This window comes from Artemia franciscana, chromosome 6 (genome assembly GCF_032884065.1).
Source record: "Artemia franciscana chromosome 6, ASM3288406v1, whole genome shotgun sequence".
Classification (NCBI taxonomy): Eukaryota; Metazoa; Arthropoda; class Branchiopoda; order Anostraca; family Artemiidae; genus Artemia; species Artemia franciscana.
Window position 1 is genome coordinate 28893932 of NC_088868.1, and position 27925 is coordinate 28921856.

Genomic DNA, 27925 nt, shown 5'->3' on the forward strand with positions numbered 1-27925 from the left:
ATGACTCCCATTTGCAAAGGAGCTAGCAGCAGGTCACACTACTAGGTCTAAACATGTCTCCAAGGTCCTTGATGCCAGGCAAATGGAAACACCTGAGTGCAGCACAAGTAAAGTAAGTAGAGACCACCTGTGTGTCGTATGAACCTGAGAATGTTACCCAAGAAAACCCGCTTGAAAAATGGTATCTGCTTTTGTTGCCCTTTGTCCAATAAGAGGTGTCTCACTTTTATTTTTTATTTCTTTAATAGAGCATTTGGTTCTATGTTTACTCTTCACTTTATATCCTATGGGATAACTGAATAAAAGTTGCGGCACCCCATTTGTCGTTCAGTCTCAAAGTTATATTTATTGTTAGTGTAGGTTTTGCGTGTCTCTTTGAAAAGGATAAATCAAAGTAAGCATTTGTAAAATGTGTTCCTTTATGACATCATCTAATTAATTGTAATAATGTAAAATAAATAGATTGTATGAAATTTTATTATGTAATAAAATTGTAATTAAATGTAATTTGCGGTAGACTGGATTCATAAGCCTCCTGGTCAAGACCAAGGTTTCAAAGGTCCATTACCTCCATCCTCCCTGCAAAAATGCTATGTATTGACTGGGAGTAACCAAATAAATTTACCCCCTATTAAATTTGCCACCATATTTTTCTAGCTGTGTTAAACATCTTCCCCCCGATATCATCAAGCTTAACATTCGAAATATGAAAGATCTGCAGCTGGTGTCTTCTCCTAGCTGGATAATGCTATACTAGATGTCACCTTATTTTTATGGCCCTTTTATTCTTCTGTCATAAAAACAGGTTAGCCCTCCTTATTCAGGCAAAGAGATTTCCCAAAATTTCGGATTCCTGTTATGCCTTCAGTCCCCTTTCCTATCTCAGACCTTATGTGTCCTACTATATATTTAGTTACTGCGGGATTGACATCATTTAGACAAAATTGATACTTAGAATTTGAAATGGTATAGTGTCAAAATTACCGAGATTATTTCGTCAGAGGGATTTTCAAATCGTTCGACCTGAAATTAAAGGCCTTTCACTCTTCCTCATTGTTTTTTTTTCCAAACAAATTTTCTTCTTCAAAATTCGCAGGGAGCCACCGTTGCTGTAAATAGCGAACGCTATCATGCCATCGTTAACAAATTTTGTTTCTGAAAACCGAAGAGTGTAGCATGGATGACAATTTCTTTGAACAGGACAAGGTCACTTGGTAGAAAGCAAACGTAATCATCGATCTTTTGTTAATCATTTTTTGGAATTGAATAATAAGCCGAAATACTTATGTCAATGTTCCCTCAGGTCAATGTGAGGTCTTCTTTTTATATTCATCCCTTTATCTTTAAACTTTATCTTCACTTTTATCTGAAGAATAATTTACTAAGACTTTTTCTACATTTATTTTTTGCTTTTATTATATTCGTCAATACTGTTTAATTTGCAGTCTCTATTTCCTTCTCCAGGCCAGTCCCCCATGGTTACCATCCCCGATAAGATCATATAATTTAATGAAACAACTGGGCTACTAATCCCACTGTGACTGTTTTCTTTGGTATTTTATCAAAGTTAAAAAAAAATTATTGTAGAAAAGTTGTGTGTTACCACTATCGTTAGTAAGATCGCTGTAGTAAAATCAAAGTTATAAAATTTAGAGTGAGAGAGAGAGAGAGAAATGTTTATTTAAAGCAATCATAGTTCAAATGGCTAATTTGATGTTGAAATACAAAACATGTTATTATGCACTATTATATAATGACGTAAAAAGAGTTCTGGTAGCGGTTTGTCCAAGCATACACAGCCACAAGTTTGAGCTTCTGTCTCGTACGGCTGACTGTCGGGATTTCTGGGGGTAAAATGTCACGGTGAGTAGGGTTAGACAGCAGCATTTTGCCAGCCCTCAGAATAAGGTCACCTAAACGGACTTCCAAACTTTGGAGCTCAAGGGTTGTTAGGGTATCATTACCCATAATTACTCAGTGATGATCCTGGTTGCCCGTTTTTGGATTGACTCTAGTTCCTGCATTAGATAGGCGGTTCTTAATACTGGGTTAATACTGGTTCTTAATACCAGACAGGACAGACTTATTCAAGCATGGGGTATACGTATCGGAGATATGCCCGAAGAATGCTGTAGGTGTTGCACCCAAAGTGACGCATTTTTGAAAGGGTTTGCAGAGATGCTCTTAGCTTTACAGGTCACACCATTAATATGGGTAGTAAAGGTGCAATCATGTGAGAAAACAACACCTAGTATTTTCACCTCATTCACAACAGGGAAAGGAACTTATGGGGGGTCTCTCTTTAGCGGGTTCAGTCTAAGTATTTCTGACTTAACAGAGTTAATAGTCAATTTCGTATCGGAGCACTGTGAACTTCGTAGATCGAAAGCGATTTTGGGGAATTGCTTGGTGGGGACATTGCCATGAAGAAGATAGGCGAGTAAGAGTGACAAATAGTCGAAAAATTTGTATTTGTCGTTATGTTCTACTAGCAAGTAGTTGATGATGGCAAGAAAAGTTATTCCTGCCAGTTTCGTCCCTTTCGGAGTACCGCAGGTTATTTTACTGCAATCTGAGGCGCAGTCCTCTTCGGGTAACGCAAATACCTTTTGCTGTCTTTCAGACAGAAAATCGAGCACAATGGCTAGCGTTTAGCATTTAGCACCCATTCGTTTCAGATTTCGACAGGCCACTAGTTGTAATAGGAGATCAAAAGCTTTGCGAAAGTCGATGGCTGCTAGGTCGACCAAACAGCCTTGCTTTTCAAGCCACTTCAGGGTCTGATCGTACATACAATCCGTCCTGTAGCCTCGTCATGGGTCCAAATTTGCGTCACAGTAACAACAGCTATATTGCTTCTACGGAGCAGGACTTCGAAGTCTTCCATCTTGTTGAAAAGAGATCGACAGTTAGCCAAGAGAAATTTATAAATGGTGGGCCTATGGGGCACTATCAGCTTAAGAACGGACGGGCTGTCTTGGATGGGGCACATAGGAGTTTTGTCAAATCTTGTCAGACTCGGTGTTTTTAATAGCTTGATTTTCACCAGGTTTCACTCAAACACTTGTTTAGGCAAAGGACAATTGTCACGGTTTGTCACTAGTACCGTAATAGCGCACCCTGTACGCCTTCTCCTTTCAGTTTTCCCTGGCTGGCATCCAGGTCTCCTTTGTTTTGGTTTGTTTCCACTGATGGACAATGCACCATCTGTGACTTCTTGCAGTGAGTTCAATGTAGTTATCATGGTTAAGATAGATGGCGCCAAGCGGTGGGAAGGAAACGCAACCTTATTAAGTAAGTTTTTGGGACAGCAACGGCTTCAACAGGAGTGATTCTGGTACTCAAAAATATAGCGAAAAAAAACTGCATAAGTCAATACCATTTTCACCATGAAGAACTAACTTTCGCACACAAATATAAAGCTAAACTGTTGTAAGATGTTTTGCTAGCCGGACGGCGCAAGTGACATCTATCAACTTATCGAAATTTACTTTGTAAATATTTTTACATTATTGAAAGAAAAACAAACCGACCTTACTTTTGACAGAAAAAAAAATGCTGCCACCTATCTTAAAAAGAACGAACTAAGCAACGTTTTCCGTGATCTTCTTATATAGTGCATAAATTCCTATAAACATTGTAAAATTACAGGCTCTACGCCAACTTGGATTAGGCACGTATTCAAAGGTGAGGGGTTGAATATTTAGGGGTTGATTTCTTTGAAAACAAAACTGCTCTGATCCTATAGAAGCTGTAGAATAGACATTACTTTTCATGGCAAGCGAATTTTAGCTCCTTGATCAAACAGTTCCTGGTAACGAACTGTAAGTAGGGAGCGACCCGGCTCAATAGTAATCCAAACTCTAAAAACAAGAAATTTTGATACCAATAGATACATCAAATTAATTGTGTTTTTATGCTGATTTGAAATACATAGGTTTCGTCAATTTTAATCTTACCCATCAAAAGTTACGAACCTGAGAAAATTTGCGTTATTTTTGAAAAAAGGAGGAAACACCCCTTAAAAGTCATAAAATCTTAATGAAAATCGCACCATCCGATTCAGAGTATCAGAGAACTATACTGCAGAGGTTTCAAGCTCCTATCTGCACAAGGATGCATGTTTATTTGTTTTTTTTGTTTTGTTTTTCCCAGGGATGGTCGTATCGACCCAGTGGTCCTAGAATTTAGTAAGAGGGCTCATTTTCACGGAAATTTACAAGTTTTAGTGTCCTTTTTAAGTGACAAAAATTTGAAGGGCAACTAGACCCCCTCCCACGCTCACTTTTTCCGACCGGATCAAAAGTCACCGGATCAAAATTTTTAGGTGGCAGTTTTTTTCAGCATAGTCGAAATATCTAATATGTCTAACTATGTCTTTGAGGACGACTTGATCCCCCATAGTCCCCGGGGGAAGGGCTAAAAGTAATGAAATATGCCGATTGTTTACATATACTATTGGTTATTGGTAAGTATACAGAGGTTTTCAGGGGGGTTGTTTCTGGTGGGGTGGTCAGGGGTATTAGATTACGTGGTAAGATCTGTCCATGGAGATAATTTCATGGGGGAAGATAATTCTATGAAGGGGCGCTGGATATACCACCGTTACTTAAAAAACGATCAGAAATTAAATTTAAAAAACAAGTTTTTTCAACAGAAAGTAAGGATTGACATTAAAAGTTAAAAATGAACAGAAGGAATTGCGTAGATGAGAGGGTTCGTCCCCTTGTCAATGCCTCACTGTTTTACGCTACAGTTATTTTTAGTTATTTCAAAAGAGCTATTTATTCTAATTAAACGACCTTTGTGATTCAGGGGTCATTCTTAAACAAATGGAACAACATTCGAACTCTAGCGTAAAGACCGAGGTACTGACGAGGGGGCGAACCCCCTCCTTTTAAGTATATGAGGAAGTTCACCCCCTCGTTAATCCATTGCTCTTTACGCTAAAGTCGGAATTTTGTAAAATAATGGCTGATACAAGCAATAATTTGTTTGTGTTATTTTCTGGTCAATCTTAGCATTTAATTTTTTTTTTCCTTAAGCAGCTTCATAACTATGATTTTTATGTGATAATAAATAAAACATATAGTATGTGTTCAGCTTGAGGTTGATATTAAATAATAACACCTAGTAAGGATTAACATTAAAACTTAAAACGAACATAAATTATTACGTTTGTCTTTTAAAGATTTTTTTTTGTCATTCATTTCGCTCATTTGAGAATTGCTCAACTTGTGACTCTCATTTTCATAAAAATAGTTTCGACCTCTTTGGCCGTTTTGTTACTAGGCTTACAAAATTAGTTCTGCAAATGTCGCTAATTTAAGCTACGTGGGAGAACCTATTCATGGAGAAATTTATCGTTGGGGAAGGAGATTTTTCCATGGAGGGGGAGCTGGATTTCCCAACATTGTTTATAAAACGATCAGCAATTAAATAGAAAACATTTTTTAAGCTGAAAGTAAGAAGCAACATTAAAACTTAAAACGTACAGAAAATATTACTTATATGATATGGGTTGCCTCTCCTCAATAGCTCGCTCTTTCGCTAAAATTTCTTTTTTAACTTTTAAAAGAGGCTTTTATTCTAATTAAATAGCCTTTGTGATTCAGGAGTTATTATTAAACAACAGATACAAAAATCAAACTTAGGTTATTATAAGGTTATTATTAGTTTACAAACAGGAAAATTAATATACAAATTTTGTTTTAACTATTCATTCACGGTGAGCCAAAATCAAAACATGAATTAATTCAAAAACGTTCAGAAATTAAATAAAAAAGAGCCAAGAGCTCATATGGCGCTTGTGACGAGGTCGGAGGAGCCAAGATTTTCTTACCACCAAGTTTCATTACGATCTCTCCACTCTAAGCGTTTTCAAACATCTCCAGTTTCCCCCTCCAAATCCCCCCAATGTCACCGGATCTGGTTGGTATTTAAAATAAGAGCTTTGAGACACGAGGTCCTTCTAAATATCACATTTCATCAAGATCCGATAACCCGTTCGTTATTCCCTTCCCCCCAGATGGTCGAATCGGAGAAGCAGCTATTTATAATTTAATCTGGTCGGGTTCCTGATACACCTGCCAACTTTCATTGACATCTATATTGATCACGTATCTAGTTTCAGATCTTCTTCATGTTAAAATTGTGTGGTCCAAGATTCGAACCTGATAACTCTCACCCCATGACCGAGAATCATACCCCTAAACCACAAGCCATACTTAAGAAAAACAATCCTTTATTTTATCACAAATAAAATTCTTCTCAACTATCTTGTTCGCTCGCTCGCCCCAGATGGTCGAATCGGAGAAGAGACTATTTCTAATTGGTAAAACTTTACTTTCGTCACAAGCTGTTTAAAGTGGAAACTATGCTGCGAAGCAGCATAGTTTCCATATTATAGCACTTAGAAATGCTAATTCTAGAAGCGCATCCATTTCTGGTTGACCCTCCTCCTCCATGGGGCAAACGAAAAATGCGTAAAGTGGGAGGGTTTTGAAGCCGAGGGAAAAGTTGAGGTTGTACAATATTAATGAAATTATATTTTAAATACTAATTCCAGTCATCACTGGTAATTTCTGTATAGTAGGAAGTCGAAAGATAATTAAAAAACTCACGCTGCCATTAATGCTAATTTTCAAGATGGTTCACTTTCACTTTCGAGTTTAAATTAGCCAGCTGTTTCTGAACAATTGCAATAGTAGCTGTTGGGACATTGGCCTGTGACGAAATTTGAACCGGTGAATCAGAGCGATTAGTTAAATATTACGAAAGGTAGGCAGTGCAACGTCCGATTTTGCTGACAGGTAAAATTACCTATAGAGCGAAGCGTATTTGTCCACAAGCCCCGCAGGCAGCGGAGCGAGGTCTGATTGGTTAAGCCTTGTTTATTATGGCCATGATATTTCATCATTGCAACCCTATTTTCCCAGAAATTGCAGCTAGTCAAGGGCAAGCTTCTGTGGTGTTAAAAGTTCGAAGGGAGGATATTTTAGTTTGTGTGAGTTTTTTTTTATTTTTTTGAATTACTGCATATAGCTAGATTCTAATGATTGCAAATTGTTTTATATCATTATTCATTCATATTGCCCAACCCCAACATTCCCCTCGGCTTCAAAACCTTGCCCCCCTTTACGCATTTTTAGTTTCGTTGAAGGGGGATTTTAGAAAGCTAAAAAAATGGACGCACTTCTGTAATAATGAAAAAAGAAACAATATGCGATCATGACAATCTTGCTATATGCAGTAATACGCCTTTTTGAAACCTTGTGACGAAAGCAAAGCTTTACCTTCTAATTTAATCTCGTCTGGTCCCTGATACGCCTGCCAACTTTCACCTACCTAGCTTATCTGGAAGTGCCCAAACTAGTAGAAGCGGGACCGACAGAAATTGCGATTGCTACATAGCACTTGGTAGATACCAAGTGCCATAAAAAGCAAGTTTTTTTTAATGAAATTAAGGAGCTACATTAAAACTTAAAACGAACAGAAATTATTCCGTATATGAAAGGGGCTGTCCCCTCCTCAACGCTCCTCTCTTTACGCTGAAGTTTTTTATTGTTTTATAGAGTAGAGTAGTAGAAAGAGTCAAACTTTAGCATAAAGAGTGGGGTGGTGAGGAGGGGACAGCCTCTTTCGTATACGGAATAATTTCTTTTCGTTTTAAGTTTTAATGTCACTCCTTACTTTCATTTAAAAACCCTGTTTTTTTTAATTTAATTTTTCACAAAAAGTGGCCATCTATGTAAAAAGTGGATAGATTATCCTTTTCTATTTCCATGTACTAAAACATCCAGGGAATTCTTACCCACTGCAAAGAATAGAACTAACTAACTTCTTAAGGCGTATTCGTAGTGATGGCCATTAGAAGAAGAAGATGTTTAAAGGATGCGCACGTGGCAAGCATTGTTACCTAGAGTGCCTTGAAAGAATTTTCGACGCCAGAAAGGCTTGCAAATGATACATTAAACAAGGGGTATATCCAGGTACGTTATTAATGCGCAATTGGACCTCTTATGAAGGAAACATGTTAAGAAAGCAATTCTTACTTCAGAATATGCAGAAAAATTGTAGTTAAGGCATTTTGAAGGCTTCTACTATACTTTAACCCAACCTATAGCCCAAATTACACATTTCCCTCGTGTTTTTCTGTTTCTTGATTTCGTCAGTTCAATTTACGGCTGTTAAGTTGAAACAAGAGTGACGCATGGCAATATACATGGGGAATATACAATATGGGCTGTAGCACTTTTTCTGTATATTATGAAGTAAGAATTGTTTTCTTCAAATTTTTCCTTCTCAGGGACCCCGACAGTATAACACATATATATGTACCGTAGGTACTTTTCGGGATATTAAAATTTGAAAAGAAATAGGCAAATTATTTTTAAAAATATAAAAAGTATGAAAGACATCGTAAACATGCAGAGATTTCAAGGGGGTTAGACATGCATTGCAAGTGCTCCTCCCTCATATGGGGAGGGTTGGGTTACCTTATTTGTAGCCAAGATCTTTTTTTTCATTTCTTTTTTTTTACTAATATGATTTTTAAGTTTTCTTTTTTCCAGGAATTAAGTACCGGTTCAGATGTGATGAATAATATTAGTCGTACTCCTAGTGTAGATCAGCCCATACTGCCTCCACCTGAGGAAATTATCCTTAAGTCATCAGAGGCGAGTGTTCACATCCCCAATAATATAGGAAATCACAGTGAATCACAACCTGCACTAGAAACACAAACCAAGTTTGATACACAGCCGTAAGTGATATTTCCTAAATATTATGTGTCATAGGGTGGTAAAATTGAATAACAAGTTAAGATAGAAAGACTTAATTTGATGTCAAACGTTCTAAATTGTCTCTTTAGTAAAAAAAAAACTGGGGCAAAATCATAGGCCAGAGGCTCTCAAAGTTTGGGGTGCGATCCTTCCGGTTGACACCAAAGCTTTATAGGGAGAAGGTCGGGTGCAATAAAATTAGGGTGGTAAGATGGAATAAAAAGTTAAGATTGAAAAACTTAATTTTATGTCGAACGTTCTAAATTGTCTCTTGAGTAAAAAACTGGGGCAAAATCATAGGCTAGAGGCTCTCAAAGTTTGAGATGCGATCCTTCGGGTTGGCACCAAAGCTTTATAGGGGGAAGGTCGGGTGCAAGAAAATAAAAATATCAAGATTGTTTCGGTAGGATATAAAAAGATTTTGAAACATTGCGTAATAACAATTGCGTTCTGTACAGTGTGCATAATCCAGTATATTTATGCATCACACACAGGCAGCAACAATCAACACAGGCCATTATCGATAAAAGGTTTGTTGTTTTATCGATAAGGCTCAATTAAGTTTACTTTTATTTTGATTGACTATTAAAATTATTTTTATGAGAGAAGCGTATGTCACTGATTGACAAAAGGGGTGGGGCCTGACAAGCTTAAGAACCTCTGCCACAGGCCACTATGCCTAGCATTGGAGAAATATTAAATAATTATAACGAAAACAACAGAAAATATTTGCGGTTTACTAATCTTTATTTTTTATATAATAAAAGTAGCCTTTTACGAATGTTCAAAATTAATTTTAAATACAAACGTAAATGTTCATCGAGCTTGGATATGCTCAAAACCAAAAACAAAGCGGTTTACTAATCTATATGTCTGATATTATAAAAATTTCCATTTAAAAAAATTGGAAATTAATTTGGCATGTAAACGTAAATGGTCATCGAGCTTGGATGTGCTCAAAACCAAATACAAAGGGGTTTACTAATCTGCATTTTTGATATTATAAAAAATTGCCATTTTAAAAATTTCGAAATTAATTTGGCATATAACAGTAAATTGTCATCAAGCTGGGATATGTTCAAAAACAAAATAAAGAACATTTTCAGAGCAATAAATTCATCAGTTGCTTGATTTATCAATATGACAAATCTTGTCAATTTTGGAGTTCTATAACTTGTAGGTTTCTCGTAGTAATTTTACTATAATAAATAAAATATGTATACATGAATACATCGAAAAATAGTTATGAAATTCCCGCTGAAAAGTATTTTTATGTCAAAAATAGGAACTTTCTAATATTTTTACGTTTACTTTTTCTATTTTCTATTTTACGTTTAATTTTTGACTTTCTATTTTATGTTTAATATTTCTATTTTCTTTTTTTCCTTTTTTGTTTTTTTTTGTAAATTTTTCCGTTTTACGTTCAAATTTTCTATAAATAAGTTACTCAGAAGCGAAATCGATAAAAAAAAAGAAAACTCAAAATGTAGATTAAACACTGTTTTTCCATTTTTTTGTGTTTGGTGTTTGCCTTTTTTCTGCGTTTATCGCTGAGTGACACAATAAGCCCATATAAATTTCCGTGTAGATTTTGAATTTACTACATAAGAAAAATTAAATACTATTCTATAGCTTAGATGTCTTTCTGGCCCCTGGAACTTAACTAGCTAAATTTCGTTTTGTTCTTCAATAACTCCCACTCAGTTTATTCCTTTCTTTTTCTCGTTTTCCACGAGAATATTTTCACCTCTTATATGAATAAGCCAGCCATTTACTGACTTTTTCAATCAGTCAAATCTTGTAGAACAGTAAGTCTTTTCACAACTACCTGCGTGTACATATTTTTCCCTAGCCTTGACTCTGGTATTGGAAATTTCTCATGATTTTTGCTTTAAGATGGTTACTTCTCCTGTGTAATTATTGGAATATATCTTAGAAGGGGGGTAATTTGCCATGAGACAGGGGGAGGTAAAATCCTCCTCTAGACCCCAGTCCCCTCGACCCCAGTTTGCTATCCCCCCAGCTAAAACTTAGTTTCTTTAAAAATCTTGTCAAATCTAAGCATAATTCAAGCCTCCAGAGAAACAGATCAGTTTTTTTTAATATAGGCGTATCTTTGCCCTTATAGTACTATAAATAGATAGATAGATAAGTGTATTTTAAAGCCAAATTACAAAAATTTGTAGAATTCATTGTAAAAAATCGCATGTCAGGTATGGCTAAGATGGGTCTTCATGGGAAAAAAAATTATATGTCTGTGAATTATCATCAATGAATGATTATAATTAAAAGGTAACATATATTAAAAATATAAATAACACTTGTCGAAATGCAAGGCCATATCTAGGAAAGGGGGTTTACCAGGTTTGACTAACGTTTAGTTTTCCGGCAGAAAGCTAAACATTTTTAGAACAACCAGCAACTATTCTTAAACATTTCGCCTAATCCATTAGTAAGAACTTCCTTCACAAATGTACTTTAAGTTTGGACTTTAAATATGTTGTGTGCTAATACTTTTTAAAACTTTATTTACATATATACACACCGAAAAATAAGTCTGCCTATTTATCCCAAATTTTTCAATATTTTTAGTTTGAACAACCTGTTTTGATGGGCTAAAAAAAAATTTTACTTTTGAAGCTCCCCGATAAAAAAAAACCTTTTGCTAAATAGTTACCTTCATCATTTAATTTTTCGTTTTAGAGTTGGAGATTAGGCTTCATTTTTTATGTTTTTGCAAATAAAAACCTTAGAAATGTCGTGTTGTGTTAGCATATACTTAGTAGTCATTGTACCTATTGTGGTTTCTTACGACACGTGCATTTTTTTTTTTCTTCTTTCCTTTTTTGTTGAACGATTAATACGATTAGAAATATAGAAAATACGTTCAAGGATACTTTGTTTCTTGAAATATCCGATGAATTTTGTGAGTAAAATAAACAGAAACCTCAGTTTTGGCAAAAAAAAACGGTAGACCTAAGAAACGCACACAGGGAGACTTTAGGATCCTAGTAAATCTCCAGAAACTCTCACCCCACCATAAGCCCCAAAAGAAATAGTTAAGTCACCAGTAATAGAATAATTAATTCAGTAATTCTGATAAAAAGGCTTATCAGTCAAATTAGACCTTTGGTACCCCATGTCAGTACCCCTTTGAAACTAAACTTGGGATAGCAGCTTACTAATTTCAGGACTCGAATGCATCAAAACAAGGGCTAGCAGCTTGCCCATTCCGGGTCTCTTAAAAAAAAAAACAAAAAAAAACAGAGGATTTGATAGAACCTCCTTGTGTATAAGGTGGCTTATAGTAACCACAGATGCTTTCTAGAAAATATGAATGCCCAATTCTTGTGAAATGTTTTGTTCTTAGAAGGGGGAGAAGAGGTTCAAAAATCAAAATTAATTGGGGTTTGTTTCCTATTATCTTATTCATGCACCATTTATTATTTATTAATACCAATTTACGGTAAGCATTATCAAGCTTGTCGGGCTAAATAGAAAAAATAAAAATAAAAATTGTCGGGCTATAATAAAAAAAAGTTATGACAATGCTGGCAATATAATACACACATACTAATCTAGGAAAAATAACACACTATGAAAACATACAGGTGTCAAAACAACTAATATATAAAAAAAAGAACAGATTGTGATAAGACCTAGTATGGAAATTTGTAGAAGCTAAACTACTTTTATTTTGATCCAAAAATATGGTCAGCTATAATCTTGTCGCTACAAATATATCAACAACTACAACAAACACTGACAAATAATACAATTGGTACTATGTACAATAAAACAAAATAATACTATGTTTTTATAAAATAATAAAACAAAAATAATACTATTCACTGATAGGATCTTATCTGTTTGTATCTTTTTAGCCATATTTTTTTTCTTTGGTCTAATTTATCAAGTTTTTAGTTTTTTATTGTTCCTTCTTTTGGCTCTGTTAGGTAAAGTCTTCTGTAGACTCTGTTTGGCTTTGTTATGTTAGGGTAGAAGTCTTGTTTATTGTTTGGTTTTTTTTTAGTTGCGTGAATGGTCTCATTTACTCATGAATAAAGTCAGTTTCAATTCATCCGAAATGTTTCCAGTAAACTGAAGTAACTTCCGAATAATACTATTGATATTCTTGCTTAATGTTTTTTTTTTGTATGGGATGGTCTCACTGGTGTTACATATAAATGTATGCACTCTCATGTCATTGACATTACTTCATTGAGTTTCCTGAGAACTGAGCAAATTGGTATTTCCGCTTTTATATTCATTTGAATTTCCTTGGTGCCGAAATTAGAATGCTACTACCCTAATTCAGATCCTGATTTTTTTTTGCCGACGAAAATGAAGTAATAATTGTTTATTATTTGTAGATAGTCATGAAAGATAATTTTTCTGCAAATTGACTTTTTTTTCTTTGATGTTTGCTTGTTGTTTTTGTTTACTTTTAATCTATAGTTTTCTCATTTACTTAAGGAATTTGGCGAACGTCCGTCGTATGCACACAGCCGTGCAATTGAATGCAACTATCAGATCCAAATCCGAAAATGCTGCTCTTGTTGTTATCAACCTACCAGGTGCTCCAAGAAATACAGAAAGGGATCAAACCGCTAATTGTAAGTTATTGAAGCAATTTATATTAAGAATAAGCACATTCTGAGACTAAATTGGGTAGAAAAAAACGCCACTTACAAAGATAAAACACCACTAATAAATATATATATATATATATATATATATATATATATATATATATATATATATATATATATATATATATATATATATATATATATATATATATATATATATATATATATATATATAACGAAAAAAGAAATCATCAATGCAACAGCACAAACACATTAAAAAAAAAAAAAAGGAGATAGAAGGAGAAAGGGAAAACTGTTTTCCTAAATCAGTGATTAATATAGACCAGCACTTGAATGAGGCCTTAACCCTACTCATCCATACAACCACATAGGTCAAACAGCATAGCCATACACAATCAACCATAAAGAATAATCCATGGGTAGGCAGTCATGTCGTCAATAAGTATAAGTCATCATTTACCAAACAATAGAAACAATGAAGACAAATAATTCAGAGGCAACAACCCAACACAAGGGCTCATCAGGAGAATATATATATATATATATATACATATATATATATATATATATATATATATATATATATATATATATATATATATATATATATATATATATATATATATATATATATATATATATATATATATATATATATAAATATATATATATATATATATATATATATATATATATATATATATATATATATATATATATATATATATATATCATGGAAGTATTCTCTTGACGGCTCAGCTATTGTAAACGCGCTGAAAAGGAAAATGGAAATTAAGAAACAGCGGTCAGTCAACAGTAATATAGGATGCGCTGAGGAACTAATTGTAAATCGGTGGGGCCATAAAATGATAGGATCTTATCTGTTTGTATCTTTTTAGCCATATTTCTTTTTTTGGTCTAATTTATCAAGTTTTTAGTTTTTTATTGTTCCCTCTTTTGGCTCTGTTAGGTAAAGTCTTCTGTAGACTCTGTTTGGCTTTGTTATGTTAGGGTAGAAGTTTTGTTTATTGTTTTTTTTTTTTTTAGTTGCGTGAATGGTCTCATTTACTCATGAATAAAGTCAGTTTCAATTCATCCGAAATGTTTCCAGTAAACTGATATTTATATCAGCGTTTGCAAAACTAAAGAATGTATGTGATACTTATTCTTTACTATGGTATACCGTGCCGCATGATCGTAATTACGTAGAGTTTAAGTTTGAGAGAGTATACCGTTGCTGGCTAGGCAGTGGTTTGAGGAAGGATATTCACGTCCTCTCCTAAGCCAGCTAAGTATAAAGGTTATTAGCCTTATCTAAATTTTGTATGCATAACTCTAAACACAAGAAACAGACAGTCAAAACATAAGCCGTTCAGTTAGAGTTTTATTTACTCGCCGAAAACTCATAATATAAATATGATTTTTTGGTTCTCTTTACTTTTTGTCTTTGTGGATTGGGGCTATGTATTTATCATATTTTTAATGCATTATGAATAAATCCCATTTTGTCGACCTTGTCTGGCTAAAATGGTTCCTGGAACAAAACCAAGAAGGTTTCCAATGTAGATGTAGTAGACGCATACATATAACAATACTACAATACTTATATAACAATAACAATACTATAATAACAATATAATAACATATAACAATACTATAATATAACAATACTTATAACATCCACTGTTTTGATAGTCGAAAGATCGAATAACTATGCTTTTGAGGATAACTTGACCCCCCACACCCCCCGGGGGAAGAGGTAAAAGCTATGAACTTTGCCCATTTTTTACATAAAGTATTGGCTATTTTGAAGTTTAGAGATACTTTTCAAAGGGGAGAAGGGATTTTCAGGCAGGGGGAGTGGGTTATGTGGGAAGATCTTTTCATGGAGGAATTTTTCGTGGGAGGAGGGATAATGTATTTCATGACATTATTTTAAAACGATCAGAAATTATAATAAAAACTAGTTTTTTCAACCCACTTTTAATAGATTCATCACTTTGATTTTGCTTTTGTCTTATATTTGAGTCTGAAATGGGCGCTTTAGCGAATTTTCCCCCGGGCACCAGTATCCGCTAACATTTTTTCGCGTTTTATTTTTTACATACATATAAAAAGTTGTGTGTTTGTCTGTCTATCGATCTGTCCTTCAAGGTATTTTCAGCTAAATTATTCAAGATTGAAACGTAATATTTTTGCAAGAAATTTCTGGGCTCCAGAAATTTCTTGCAAAAATATAACGTTTCAATCTTGAATAATTTAGCTATATACCAATTTAGGTTATATACCAAATATAACCAAATAGCAAAACCAAAACATATAACCAAAAAATTGGAACTATATGTAAAAGACTCATTGAGTTTTCTTTACTCGCGAAGCAACTGTGATAAAGTAAAAGTAACTTCCGACCATGACTGGAGGTTAGAAAAGTATTTTTCCTTAAGGAATTGTCCTGAGTTTTCCTTTCTTAGTTTCCCACTAGTTTTCCTTTAAAAGTAATTATTAAGGAGTTATTTTGTCCTTTAAAAGGAGTTATCACGGATATGTGTTTATTTGTTCGATTTGATTTCCACTGGGGTGATAATAACCAGACAGTGGTCCTAAAGAAGGCTTATCCGAATAGAAATAAAAAGTTCTCGTACCCTTTTTAAGTAACCATAAAGATAGGAGGGTTTTTGCCCATGCCCGTTTTTCTCCTCAAAGATATTTGATCAAAATTTTGAGATAGCTATTTGAGTCAGCCTAACCGAAAGATCCAATGGCTATTTCTTAAGGGATGACATGATTCACCATAGTGCCTGGGGATAGGGCTGTAATTTACGAGATTTTCCTATTGTACACATATAGTATATATTGTTTTGAAATATTTTGGGGGGGGATGTTTTACGGGGAGGGGGAATTTTCCGCAGGAAAAATTTTCCGCGGGGAGAAAAGTTTCCAGGAAAATTTTACAAGAGGATCCTAATAGGCCACTTTTTGGGTATTCACAAAGTAGGAGCATTTGAAGAGGAGTGGTTCAGCCCTTCTTTTAACGGCAAGTAGCTATATGTTTTTGAATATAGTAGCAGAACAAACAGAACTATTTGAAATTTATATGAGACTTTTGTGAATTGTTATGTTTATCAATGGATTTATCATTAAAAAATAATCTGTGTAAATTTCTCATTTAATTCGCTCGCAAAAACATTGCCGTGAATAGATTCGAAAGATTTATTTTCGTTTTATGGTATGATTTGGAAATAAAGAGATAATGTTATCTCTTTTTGCAAGAAGATAAAATATATCGAGTCGAAATAACTACAATAGGTTATAATATATTAGTTACATCATAATATGTTTAAGCCGCACCTAATCCTAGGCCTTATCCTAAGATAGCGAAATGACGATAGATACATCAGAAGAATTGATTTATCTGTATGCCTATTTCAAATATACAAGACTCAGTAAGTTTAACGTTACCCATCAAAAGTTAAGAGACTGAGAAAATCTACCTGATGTTTACAAAAAAAGGGAAACATCCCCAAAAAGTCAAGTTACCTTAATGAAAACCACACCATCAGATCCAGCATATCAGAGAACTCCACTGTAGAGGTTTTAGGCTCTTATCTGCAAATACGTGAAGTTTTGTTGTTGTTGTTGTTGTTTTTTTTTAGAAGGAATCATGGATATGTGCTAATCTATTCGATTTTTTTCTCCTGGAGTGATAATAACCAGCCAGTGGTCCTAGAGAAGGCTCATCCAGACAGAAATAAAAAGTTCTAGTACCCTTTTTAAGTAATCAAAAAGATAGAAGGGCCACTAGCACCCTTCCCATGCCTGGTTTTCTCCTCAAAGATATTTGATCAAAATTTTTAGATGTCTATTTGAGTCAGCATAGTCCAAAGGTCCGATTGTGATGTCTTTGGGGATGACATGATCCGCCATAGTGTCTGGGGATAGGGCTGTAAGTTACGCAATTTACCTTTTGTACACACATAGTATATATTATTTTAAAATATTTTGGGGGAATCTTTTGCTGGGAGGGGAGAATTTTCCACAGGAAGAGTTTTCCACCGGGAGAAAAGTTTCCAGGGAAATTTTAAAAGAGAAAATTTTACACGGAAGAGGGATGAAATTTTCTGGCATGGTTTGAAAAAGCGTAAAGAATTAAATAAAAAACAAGTTTTCTCAATTGAAAATATGGAGCAACATTAAAACTTAAAACGAACAAAATTTACTCTGTATATTAGCGGGGCTCTCCTCGCTAGCTCAACCATTGCTCTTCAAGGGGAGAAAAGTTTCAAGGAAACATTTTACAAGAAAAAATTTTACACGGAAATTGGAGGAAATTTTCTGGCATGGTTTGAAAAACCGTAACGAATTTAATGAAAAACAAGTTTTCTCGTTTGAAAATAAGAAGCAACATTAAAACTTAAAACGAACAAAATTTACTCTCTATATTAGTGGGGCTACACTCGCTAGCTCAACCATCGCTCGTCAAGCTAAAGTTCGACTTTAATATCACAATTCCTTAGAAAAGACTGCTCAAGCACAAGGGCCGTTGAATTTGAATTGTTTGAATTTGAATAAAGTGTTTCTGAAGACATGTAAGACTTAAGCGTAAAGAGCGATGGTTGAGGAACGGGCTGAACCCCCCCCCCTCTAAAACAACATACAGTGTGAATATTTTCTCTTTTATTAACTTGTACAAATCCAACATTATTAAAACTTTCAGGAATGAATTTTGTTTTTTTTTTTTTTTGTTTTTTTAGAAATCTTTGTTATGATGATGACTTAATTTTTTTGATATTATAAGAAATAAAAAGCTCGAAATAAGGATTGTTTTCAGTAAAGTGCCAATTATGTTCTGGTCCTTAGAAGGCACGGGGGGCGTTAGTCGTATTCCTCTTAGTTTCTGCTCGTTTTAGTTTGACTCGGTTAATTGTTGTAATTTCTGTTCGTTTTGGGTTTTATTAATTCATTAATGGTGATTTATGGTAGTTTTACGCTTGAAAAATTATTTGACTTTATTTCTGCTCATCTTTGGTTTGATCTATCTCTTTACTTTTCTTTGAAAAACTTCTTCGCCGGAAAGAGTTTTTTTTAATTAATCGTAGATATATCTTGTGTAATCTGCGAAGCAATCATTTTTGTGCATTGTAAGTTTTAACTTCGTTCCGTAAGATTTTTTCTTTTTAAATTATTTAGTTAATATCATTATCTTTGCCATTTCATATAATAGGCTGCTGAGCTTCTTTTGCTCAGTTTTTTTTTCGATAAAACAAAAACTTCTCAAATTAGTGTATTGTGAGAGCTTTTTAATTGATTCTGAAAAGAGAAGAAAAATTTTGGAACCACCAAGCTGAAAAATATTCAGCTTAATTATTTATAATTAATATTTATATTATTATAATAAATTTATATTATTTAATTATTCAGCTTAATTAAATTATTTTGTAATAAACTCTTTATCTACAGAGTACTGCACTGGCAGTTTTCAATAGCTCATAGATATTACCATAGGAGGGGGATGTCAAAACTCAGCTCCTGACTCAAATTTTTGGGTAGTTTATAAAAAATGGATTTTGTTGAATAGTTCTATATGTTCTGCTATTTGAATATCGCTTAATGTTTAAAATTTAGAATTACTCAAAATTTCAAAAATTTAAATATTTGATTAATTATTAAAACAAATGTAGTATTTTTTTAATTTTGCTTTGCGTTGCATTTTATGACTGCTTGCCACCAAAGGGGGTAGAGGAAATGCAAAACTTTACGTTGCACTTCATGACTTAAGTAAATTATTAAAAGTAGTTCTAATTTTTTATCCGATTTTTTGAAGGCTTATAAAAACTAGTTGATATGAGGAATATGCGTAAAAAATTATATCTAATTTTTTATTGAAGTTTAAGAAATTATAAACGTTATGGAAAATTAAACTCCTGTGCGTCCTTAAATTTGTTGTGATATGTGAGTTTAATCACAAATTAATCACAAGCTTAATATTGTTGACAAGTGTTTACCGTGCTGGACTTGAAGTCCTGTGTCCGTAAGGGCTCAGGCTCGGGTCCTTGTGTCACTGATATTTTGGTTTAGACCGGTGGTCAGTGACTCTGTAATCCCAGCCAATGACAGCCTAGCTCCAAATGAATAGTTGGGGGAATCAGTAGGGGTAATAGTAGGAGGAATGCAATCAGGCATCGCACTCCCCGCCGAAGGCAGAGAATAAAAAAATCAGTACGGGTGCTACGCGGGCCATTATCGGCATGCCAAGAAGGTTTAAATCAATATAGTTACAGATTTCGTTTTGTTACTTGTTTTATTATAAGGAATAATCATAGTTAGTACAAAATAATAACTTTAAATGTTTTGATGAGTTGAATATGTTATTATTGTCAGTTAAAATTGTTATAATATGTACGCATTGAATGTTTAAATCTCAATCCCCCTTACTTATGGAAAGCCATGGGTTTTCGATTACGCATAAATCTAGAAAATTTAAAATAAAAAATATTCCTACTATTTTAGCACGGTTTTAAGTTTGTTCCTAAATTTAAAAAATGAACCTAAATTTTCAAATTTTCAAAACCTTATAAATCATGATTGAACAAAGAAAGTCTTAATCTAAAACATTTTACTTGTGCCTCATTCGAGCATTAGTCTACTTCTGCTTCTCAAGGTTTATTTTATAACACAAAGATTGTTAAAGGTCATCAAAGGTAAGCTCCCTATAGAGGGGGAAGGGGCAAAGTTAGGTATTTCAAAAACCTTCCCAAGAGATAAGGAACGCTCTCTGCATTCATTCCTGAGAGTTTCATTCACCTAACTCACCTGCTTCAACTATACCAAGATAGACAATAGCCAAGAATTTTGAAGGTAAAGTTCTTATGCATAACCACATCAAAAAGAAAACCTAGAATTCTGAAATTTACTACTACTTATATCATTCCTAAATGCTACTTTGCGTTAATTTTTATACGAATTAAACCGAAAATTTTGATGCACGCAAAAACAAAAGAAGCAAAAGAACTCCTTGGAAGTGCAACATATACAAAATTATTTACTTCTTGCTTCCTTTTATGCAAATGACCTAGTTCAAGCAGAAAAAGCTCTTATTATACCAGCTCGGGTATATCAAGGATTTTCGGGAGGGGGTAATTTTTTTAGATGGTTTTACAAAAAACTTTTAAAAAAGTATCGAAAATTTGTTAATATGCATTTTTTTACGTTTTTACAAGTCAGATAACAATTTTGGGGGAAAGGGGTCAAACCTTATAACCCCACCTCCCTGGGTACTGCCATGCATACCAAGATTTATATTTTCATTTTCTAGTGCTGAGAATATATATCTATTTTCTTTTTTTCAGATATGGAATTTCTCGAAGTATTAACTGAAAACATTAGTAGGGTATTGATGGTAAATGGATCTGGTCAAGAGGTTGTGACGATATACTCTTAACGACGTTACGATCACTAGTGAAATTTTGACAAAGTTTACCATATAATGGTAAACAATTTTTTTTTGAGTTTACGTGCCAAAATAACAGGCTCAAGTATATGACTTTTTTTTATATAACACTTGTTGACGGAATTTTAGTTTTTTTTTTACCTTTAGTTTTTTGACATTCCACTGTTTTAGGTAGATTTTTATATTAAGTTTAGTTGCTTTAATAATTTAAATTTCCCAAAGTTTTAGTCTTTTATTTAAAGTGATGTTTATCCAGAAGAAGAAGCTGATAATCCTGAAATGTTGTTAAGCTTTTCTCATAGAAAGACCCTATTATTTAAAAACATAACTTTTTTCCCAGTTTGTTTGATATTCAATGTTTTTCTTTCGGCTTTTAAAATTAAGAAGGCACGTATATCAGAAAAGGCTCAAGTAAAGACTAAAAAAAAAACCAAAGCTGAAAGATTTTATTTTAAGATTAGATGTCACTAGAGAGGGATAAAATCAACAAAGTGGTCTACTGATTTCTCAGTGATTTTACTAGAGTAATTTATTACTATCATTCAAACCAGGAATAAGTAAGCAGGTATAGTAACCACATCTAAACACCTTTGAAGAGAAAATCTACTCCCCATTTATTTGTTTTTCCTTGATTAATTTAACTCTTTATCTAATGTTATTGTCTTCTTCTTGAAATACTGATGAAAATTAGTATTTGTGGAATGATCTATTGAATGAGCCATGTCTGTATTCTCTTTTTTCCGAGGATGTAGATGCTAGTAAAAAAGTTTGACAAATATAAACAATACAATTTTTTTCCATTTGTATAATTGTCTATTGTTCATGAATAAATAATTGGAAAGATATATTTATAAAACCAAACCTGGAGTTTAATTTAGAATGTCCTTCAAATTTTGATTTAAATATACTTAACTAGATGTGTTAATATCTATACCAGAAATTTTGTCCAGGGGGGAGGGGTCTAACAAAAAAAGAATTTTTGTTTGGGGGAGAGTGTTAATGGTTTTTTACTTCATTTTGAAGACACATTTATGAGTCGGAGAAACATTTTTAGGAGAAATGTCTTTTACCTGTCTTTTATGAACAATTGTCATGGGAGGGGGAAGGGGTCAAAAGAAGTAGCCCCCATTCGTGTATAAGGCCCAGATCTACACCTATACAATTGCCTAATGTCTGTTGCTCTCAGATCTGAAAAAGATTCGTAAGAGGCTATACAATGGGTACCTGGAACAATCCTGCCAAGCGAGTATTTCTTATCATACAGTCAGTAAGATTTCGAGCCTCCCTCCCTACAAAAGAGCATTTGAAACGTTTTTTCCCTTTTTATGGGCTCTGTTGCTATTACTTATATCATTTAAAACTATCATAATTACATCGTAAATTAACATTCTTATCTGTGTCTATTGGAATATTTTCATACATAGTAATAAGGGTTTATTAGGTGCAGAGAATTTCTATAGTATTTTGCTATATATTTGCCATTTAACTTGTTATGTATAGTGACTATATGAGAACTATATACCTAATTAATAAGAATACCTTTTATTAAGTAGCAGGCCTACTCTCCAAATTAAAGGGTTTTATGTCCCCTTAACCCGCAAGGTTTTCTAAAAAGGACTGTAGAATGTTTCCATGACTACTTTTTTTTTGGTGGACATGGGCGTTATATTTTTGATTTTTTTTTTCAAATAACTATACTATTATTATAAATTATATTTTTATAGATTTACTAAAACAATAAGCGATGTGAGACATCTTGTGAATTAATGGCCTAAAGTAATCAAACTATATGCTATTATTTCTACCAAGTAATAAGAAGGCCTCGTTTTTCTACCAAGGTAGAATATATGGACATGGTACATTTAAAGATCAGAAACATAGACCTTATTTTATTCAACTATGAGGAAGAATTTGGGAAGAGGCTCATTTTGGATGTCATGTTTTGCTATTTTAGATTGTTATAAGCACTTTGTACATTGATTGAAATCACACTAGTTGTTGACAGAGGCTCATAATACATAATGCTATACGCTTTCAAATAGTATGTATTCATCATTATTTTTAATATTCTGGTGTCTTATTAATAGTTTAATATTCATAATTTTAGTATTTCTCTTTATTGCTAATACACTCTCTGTTTTTTTTAAAGTTTTCAATCTAACAGTCGTTAAACTAGTATAGTTTGTTAAGATATTTAATTAAAAAGATTAACATTTTAAAAACTATATATACCTTTAAAAAACCTAATCTCTGATGAAAATCTAAAAAAAAGGTACGGTTTATCTGTTCACTAGTAACGCTCTTAAACACTAGATTGGCATAGTAGCAGACCAGGTATAATTGAAATAAGTATGATGAAAATATTGATAAATAAACGTGTCCCTATCACGGGTGCAAATTTTAGGTGAGGGGAGGGTTTTAATATAGGGATGGGGAGTAAGAATTATTGTTCTAACGAAGATACAAAAATGTATCCTTCAAAATCTAGAGGGGGGCTGGTAGTACTGATTAAAATAATGAGAAATGACAGTTCTCTTTTAGGGGTGCAGATTCTCAAAAATTTAAGGGGAGGAGATATAAAAATCTTTCTTCAATTTCTTATTGAAGATACAATAAAGATATTCTTCAAAATCTAGGGGAGGGGAACTTTTGTTTTTTTTCTATTTTTGTCACTGAAAATAGCAAGAAAAGGTATTTTTCAAAATCTATGATGTTAGAAAATCCCCCTCCCCTCTCCTAAAAGTCTGTATCTACTATAGTTTGTTAGGCATAAATAAAAAAAGTAGATAGAACATACATCAATTTCTACGTATACCATCATGTATTATGAACTTATTAGGTACAAATTTCTTTGTGGCTGTGTGTCTTGTCTAGTTTCTTTAATATCCTTCACTACTTTAGACTGTTTCTCCCTTCATTGTTCACTCTATTTAATCTCAAACAATGAGTATATGTTGCAATTTTCTTAAGTTTTTTAATGTTGCTCTTTAATGTTTATGGGCTTTAAGATGAATTACTGCCCTTTTTTAATCATTTTTTTTTAATTCCAATTGAATTTATTTTGATCCAGCCCTTTTGTTAATTTTTTCTGTGGTACCACTTATCATCTTATTAAAATGTAAATTAGTGTTTTCAGTTAGATGTATTCTTTATATAACTCAACTTCTGATGTATAACTCAAGTTCAGATCAAGATCATCCAATATATTAGATCATCTCATGCATAAGTCAACTCCAGATCAAGCTTTGATTACATATGTAAAGATTCCTCTGCATATTCTGTATCATTTGATTTTACTGCTCATTAATTAGGCATTTTCATTTATTTGTTCAGTAGATTTCTGCTGGAATCTGATTACTGTAGCAGATTGCCCTTAAGTTACGCAGGTGACATAATAATCAGTGTGCAGTCTGCAGCCTGCATAAGTAATGTAGAACTACCCTTTTAATTTATTTTTTTGAGGTACCGCTTATCAGCTTGTTGAATTTTAAGACAGTGTTTGTACTTTTACAGCACTCTTTGTATAACCCAACTTCAGATCAAGACCATCTAATATATCATCTGATGTATAAGTTAGCTCCAGATCAAGCTCTGATTGTAGATGTACAGATTCCTCTCCAATTCTGTATCATTTGTTTTTACTGCTTATCAATTAGACATTATTTCAAATATACAATAAGTATACTCCTGGAGGAATCTGATTACTATAGCAGCCTGTCCTTAAGTTATGCAGATAACACAATAATTGCGTTTTATGGACGACATTCTTTTATATTGGGGGTAAAGGGTGGGGGAATAACTACATAACATTTATAAGTGGAAGCTTCAGGAAATTACCTACTAATGACAAGATCGAGTTTTGGAAATGATTATAGTTGACTTATACATCAGAATTTACTAGAAAAACATGTTCTTATAAAAAGACTCATTTGAAGTTGCAAAAATCACTTCTGCTGATGCAGCTTTAAATGGTTGGTTTTTTTTTTAGCTTTTCCCCTGCTTTTGTTATTATTCTTTTGTTGTGTCTCATATCACTCTTCTAGTCAAATGTATCCAAAAATGGAAAACGCTATGCGAATAATTATTCAAATTGCTTGAAAATACTTATATCTACTGCCCAATATTTTTTCTACTTAAGTTAAAATTTAGGAACTAAACATTAATTTGCAGGGGCTAAGCTCCAGAATTTTTTTTTGGGGGGGTGGGAGTCAAGAGGGCTCTACATCCGGATAGTCAAGGGGTGTGGTCTAAGTAATAATTTTCTCTCTATCTTATTGGGGGGGGGCAACTGCCCCTCTCCAAAAAAACGATGCCACTGGTGATTTGACTCTAAGAATAGCTCATATATCGGTCAAACCTGTAAAGACTTTTGAGGCCTTAAGTATTAATTGGTCGTACCCGGACGGTTTCTCAACGTTTTGGACCTAACTTTTTCTTCTCTCGTTTTGGAATTCTAGTTAAGCTATTCTTCTATTTCCCCATTCAGGTGCTATTCTTGGGTACGCCATAAACGGGAAAAAATTTCTTTTACATTTCTACCCAAACTCTATACATTAATAGTTAATAGCATAAATAGGAGAAAAAATATGTTTTCTAGGAATTGAGTTAGTTGATTTGCACTCCTTGCCGGCTGTTCTATAAAGGTTCGAGACTGGAAACGAATTGTTAAGTAAAATTCAAAGAAAATGTCCCTTGTAAATATCCCCCTTGCGGAAACTTCGCCTCCAAATAAAAATCCTTCCCCCCCCCAGAACATTCCCTCCAGAAAATTTTCCCTTACGGAGGATTCCCAACGTAATAGTAACGATCACATTTAAGTTTAAAAGTATTTGACAAATTTCCCCTGAAAACTCCCCCATGCGGGCCATTCTTCCCTTAAAAAATCTCCCTCCCCCTGGAAAACTGTTCCTAAAAATGCAAAATTCTCGATTTTATGCTTATCTTAAGGGCCAGATATGCCATTATTCATTTAAAAGGTTCCATTGTGCACAATTGGTGACATAGTCTCTTTTAAAGGGAAATGCTTTGGATTCTTTTGATAATCCAATTTCAGCTATTTTTACATTGACTATTTGTTAATTTAATTATTCTTGGATTCTTTTGAATGACACCAAGAGAAAATAATTTTATTTTTCAGCTTGTGACTTAAAAAGTAATTGACAGCAATTCAGACCAGTGACTATGCTTTGAAGAATTTATAATTCTAGACAGGGCTATTCTAATAAGATTTAAGAACTTTATTTGCCCTCTTTCTTACAAAATTAATTGTATAGATGGGGCAAGTCTGTCTTGTGACAATCTTGCCTAAGAATCCTTAAACCTTACAAAAAGTTATAATCATTAGTCTCCATTAAAATTCAGACACTAAAACGGCGGGGCTCTTGAAAGATTAAGAAAAATTCCCGATTTGTGTTTATATTTATAAGAATCCAATCTTAGTGTTAGTTCAATATTATAAATTGCTAACCTTTCTGTTTAAACTTGCAGTTATCTAGACAAACGTGGTCTCTTGCACGCTTATAAATTTAAATTCCGCTCCTTTTAAAATTAATACCTCCAGCGTTCTTACAGGTTCACGCCTCTTCGGCGTTTTTTGAAAAATCTCCAAATCCCTTTTGAAAAACAAACAAGATTTTCAGTAAAGTACTATCCTCTGCATGGGTCCTATTAAGTACGTCTAAGGATATCCTTTCCAAGAATACACCCAAAAGTCTCTTTTCTTTTTCGAGTTGAGGTGCGCACCTCCTCTCCTTGTTGTAACTCTGGTCCTAAGTTATGATAAATTTAGTTCATAGCTTTTCTGCAGAAATATCGCGATAAATTTTCTAAGAAATTCTGGAAAATTTTCAGCACCCCATTTCCTTTCAACCTGAAGTATTTCAAGTAGCCACAGAGACTTAGGCCACGCAAATTGCGAACAAATTTAATTTTTGCGAAGAACTTTACTTCAGAAGAATTTGTATTTTTATTTTCATTAAATATTCACTAACATTCTCTCCCTTTATTTGAAATCCCTGTCAAGGAACAAAACGTTCGGGAGGGCCCTCATTCAGAGTATGCCAACTCTGCTAGTTTTTGTGCTTGATGTTTAATTGCGGGCGAAAGTGTGAATAAATGGGTAACTGAAAAAAACGCACTGCCATCTATTTAAAAAAAATGCAATCATAGCTTATTGCAATTACTTAATGACAAATGCAAATACCATACTCTAATGATCACCTTTTGGACATTAAAATTAATTTACGAGAGTAATTTGACACTTGGAAGAAATGGTCGAAGTCTAGTAGTCTAACTTTCCTTCTGTACGTCTTTGAGGCTCCTGTTGTACCAAAAATTAGTGTTGAAAAAAAAAATATCTTTAGAATTAATAATCTTACAGCTCCAAAGCACTTTTCAAGAAATGTTTTTAATCTATACACACACACTTTTAATAAATACACCAAGAACTGTCTATGTACGACCTCTGACGAACACTAAGCCAATAAATTATTCGATAGGTTTCAACAAGTGCTATTAAACATATTTCAGTTATTGTATTTGAATATGAACGCAAAAAATTACCAAAATCAATTGCAATTAGTTTTTCGAGCTCGGGGTAAAATGTTCAAATAGAAGCTACAAAATATTTTTTGACCGTTGAAACCCGCACACTTTAAAGGCTATTGAGATAATACCCTCTTGAGATAAAGTCCTCTATACAGGTATGCATTCCAAGCAACCAATAGTTTTACGTTTTTTAGATAAAATTGAAGGTAGATGAAGTAGATTTTTTGACTTTTTTATGGGTTGAAATGAAAGCGCAGAATCGTAAATCCCTTCATTAATTTTAAGTCCTATCACAGAATTAATTACCTTGTTTTTAAGTTATACACCTGAAAATTTTAAGTGTTTGTGCCAAAATATGTGTATTTGCCGGTGAAATTGTGATTACACGTGTGATTAATCCCAATCCTGTCCCATGTTTAGAAGCCACCTACTCTGTTCTTTCTGTTTTGTTATTAAAATTTTAGTCTAGATGAAATAAAAGTTGTTTGGAAATAGTGTTCTGTTTTGTTTTTTCTTATGAACTTTGATACGTCACA

The 27925-nt window shown here is 33.5% G+C and overlaps 1 protein-coding gene across 3 annotated transcripts in view; it reads left to right on the forward strand.

Annotated features, from left to right (window-relative positions):
* Positions 1-27885, forward strand: part of LOC136028281 (solute carrier family 12 member 6-like) — a 240876-nt gene extending 212991 nt beyond the window's left edge. For all 3 annotated transcript variants that reach the window (XM_065706024.1, XM_065706023.1, XM_065706025.1), the window contains 3 exons: positions 8574-8764; positions 13260-13399; positions 20743-27885. In XM_065706024.1, the coding sequence (XP_065562096.1) occupies positions 8574-8764; positions 13260-13399; positions 20743-20834 (423 nt within the window). In that variant the 3' untranslated portion in view covers positions 20835-27885. The remainder of the gene's footprint in view (positions 1-8573; positions 8765-13259; positions 13400-20742) is intronic.
* The last annotated feature ends 40 nt before the right edge of the window (positions 27886-27925 follow it).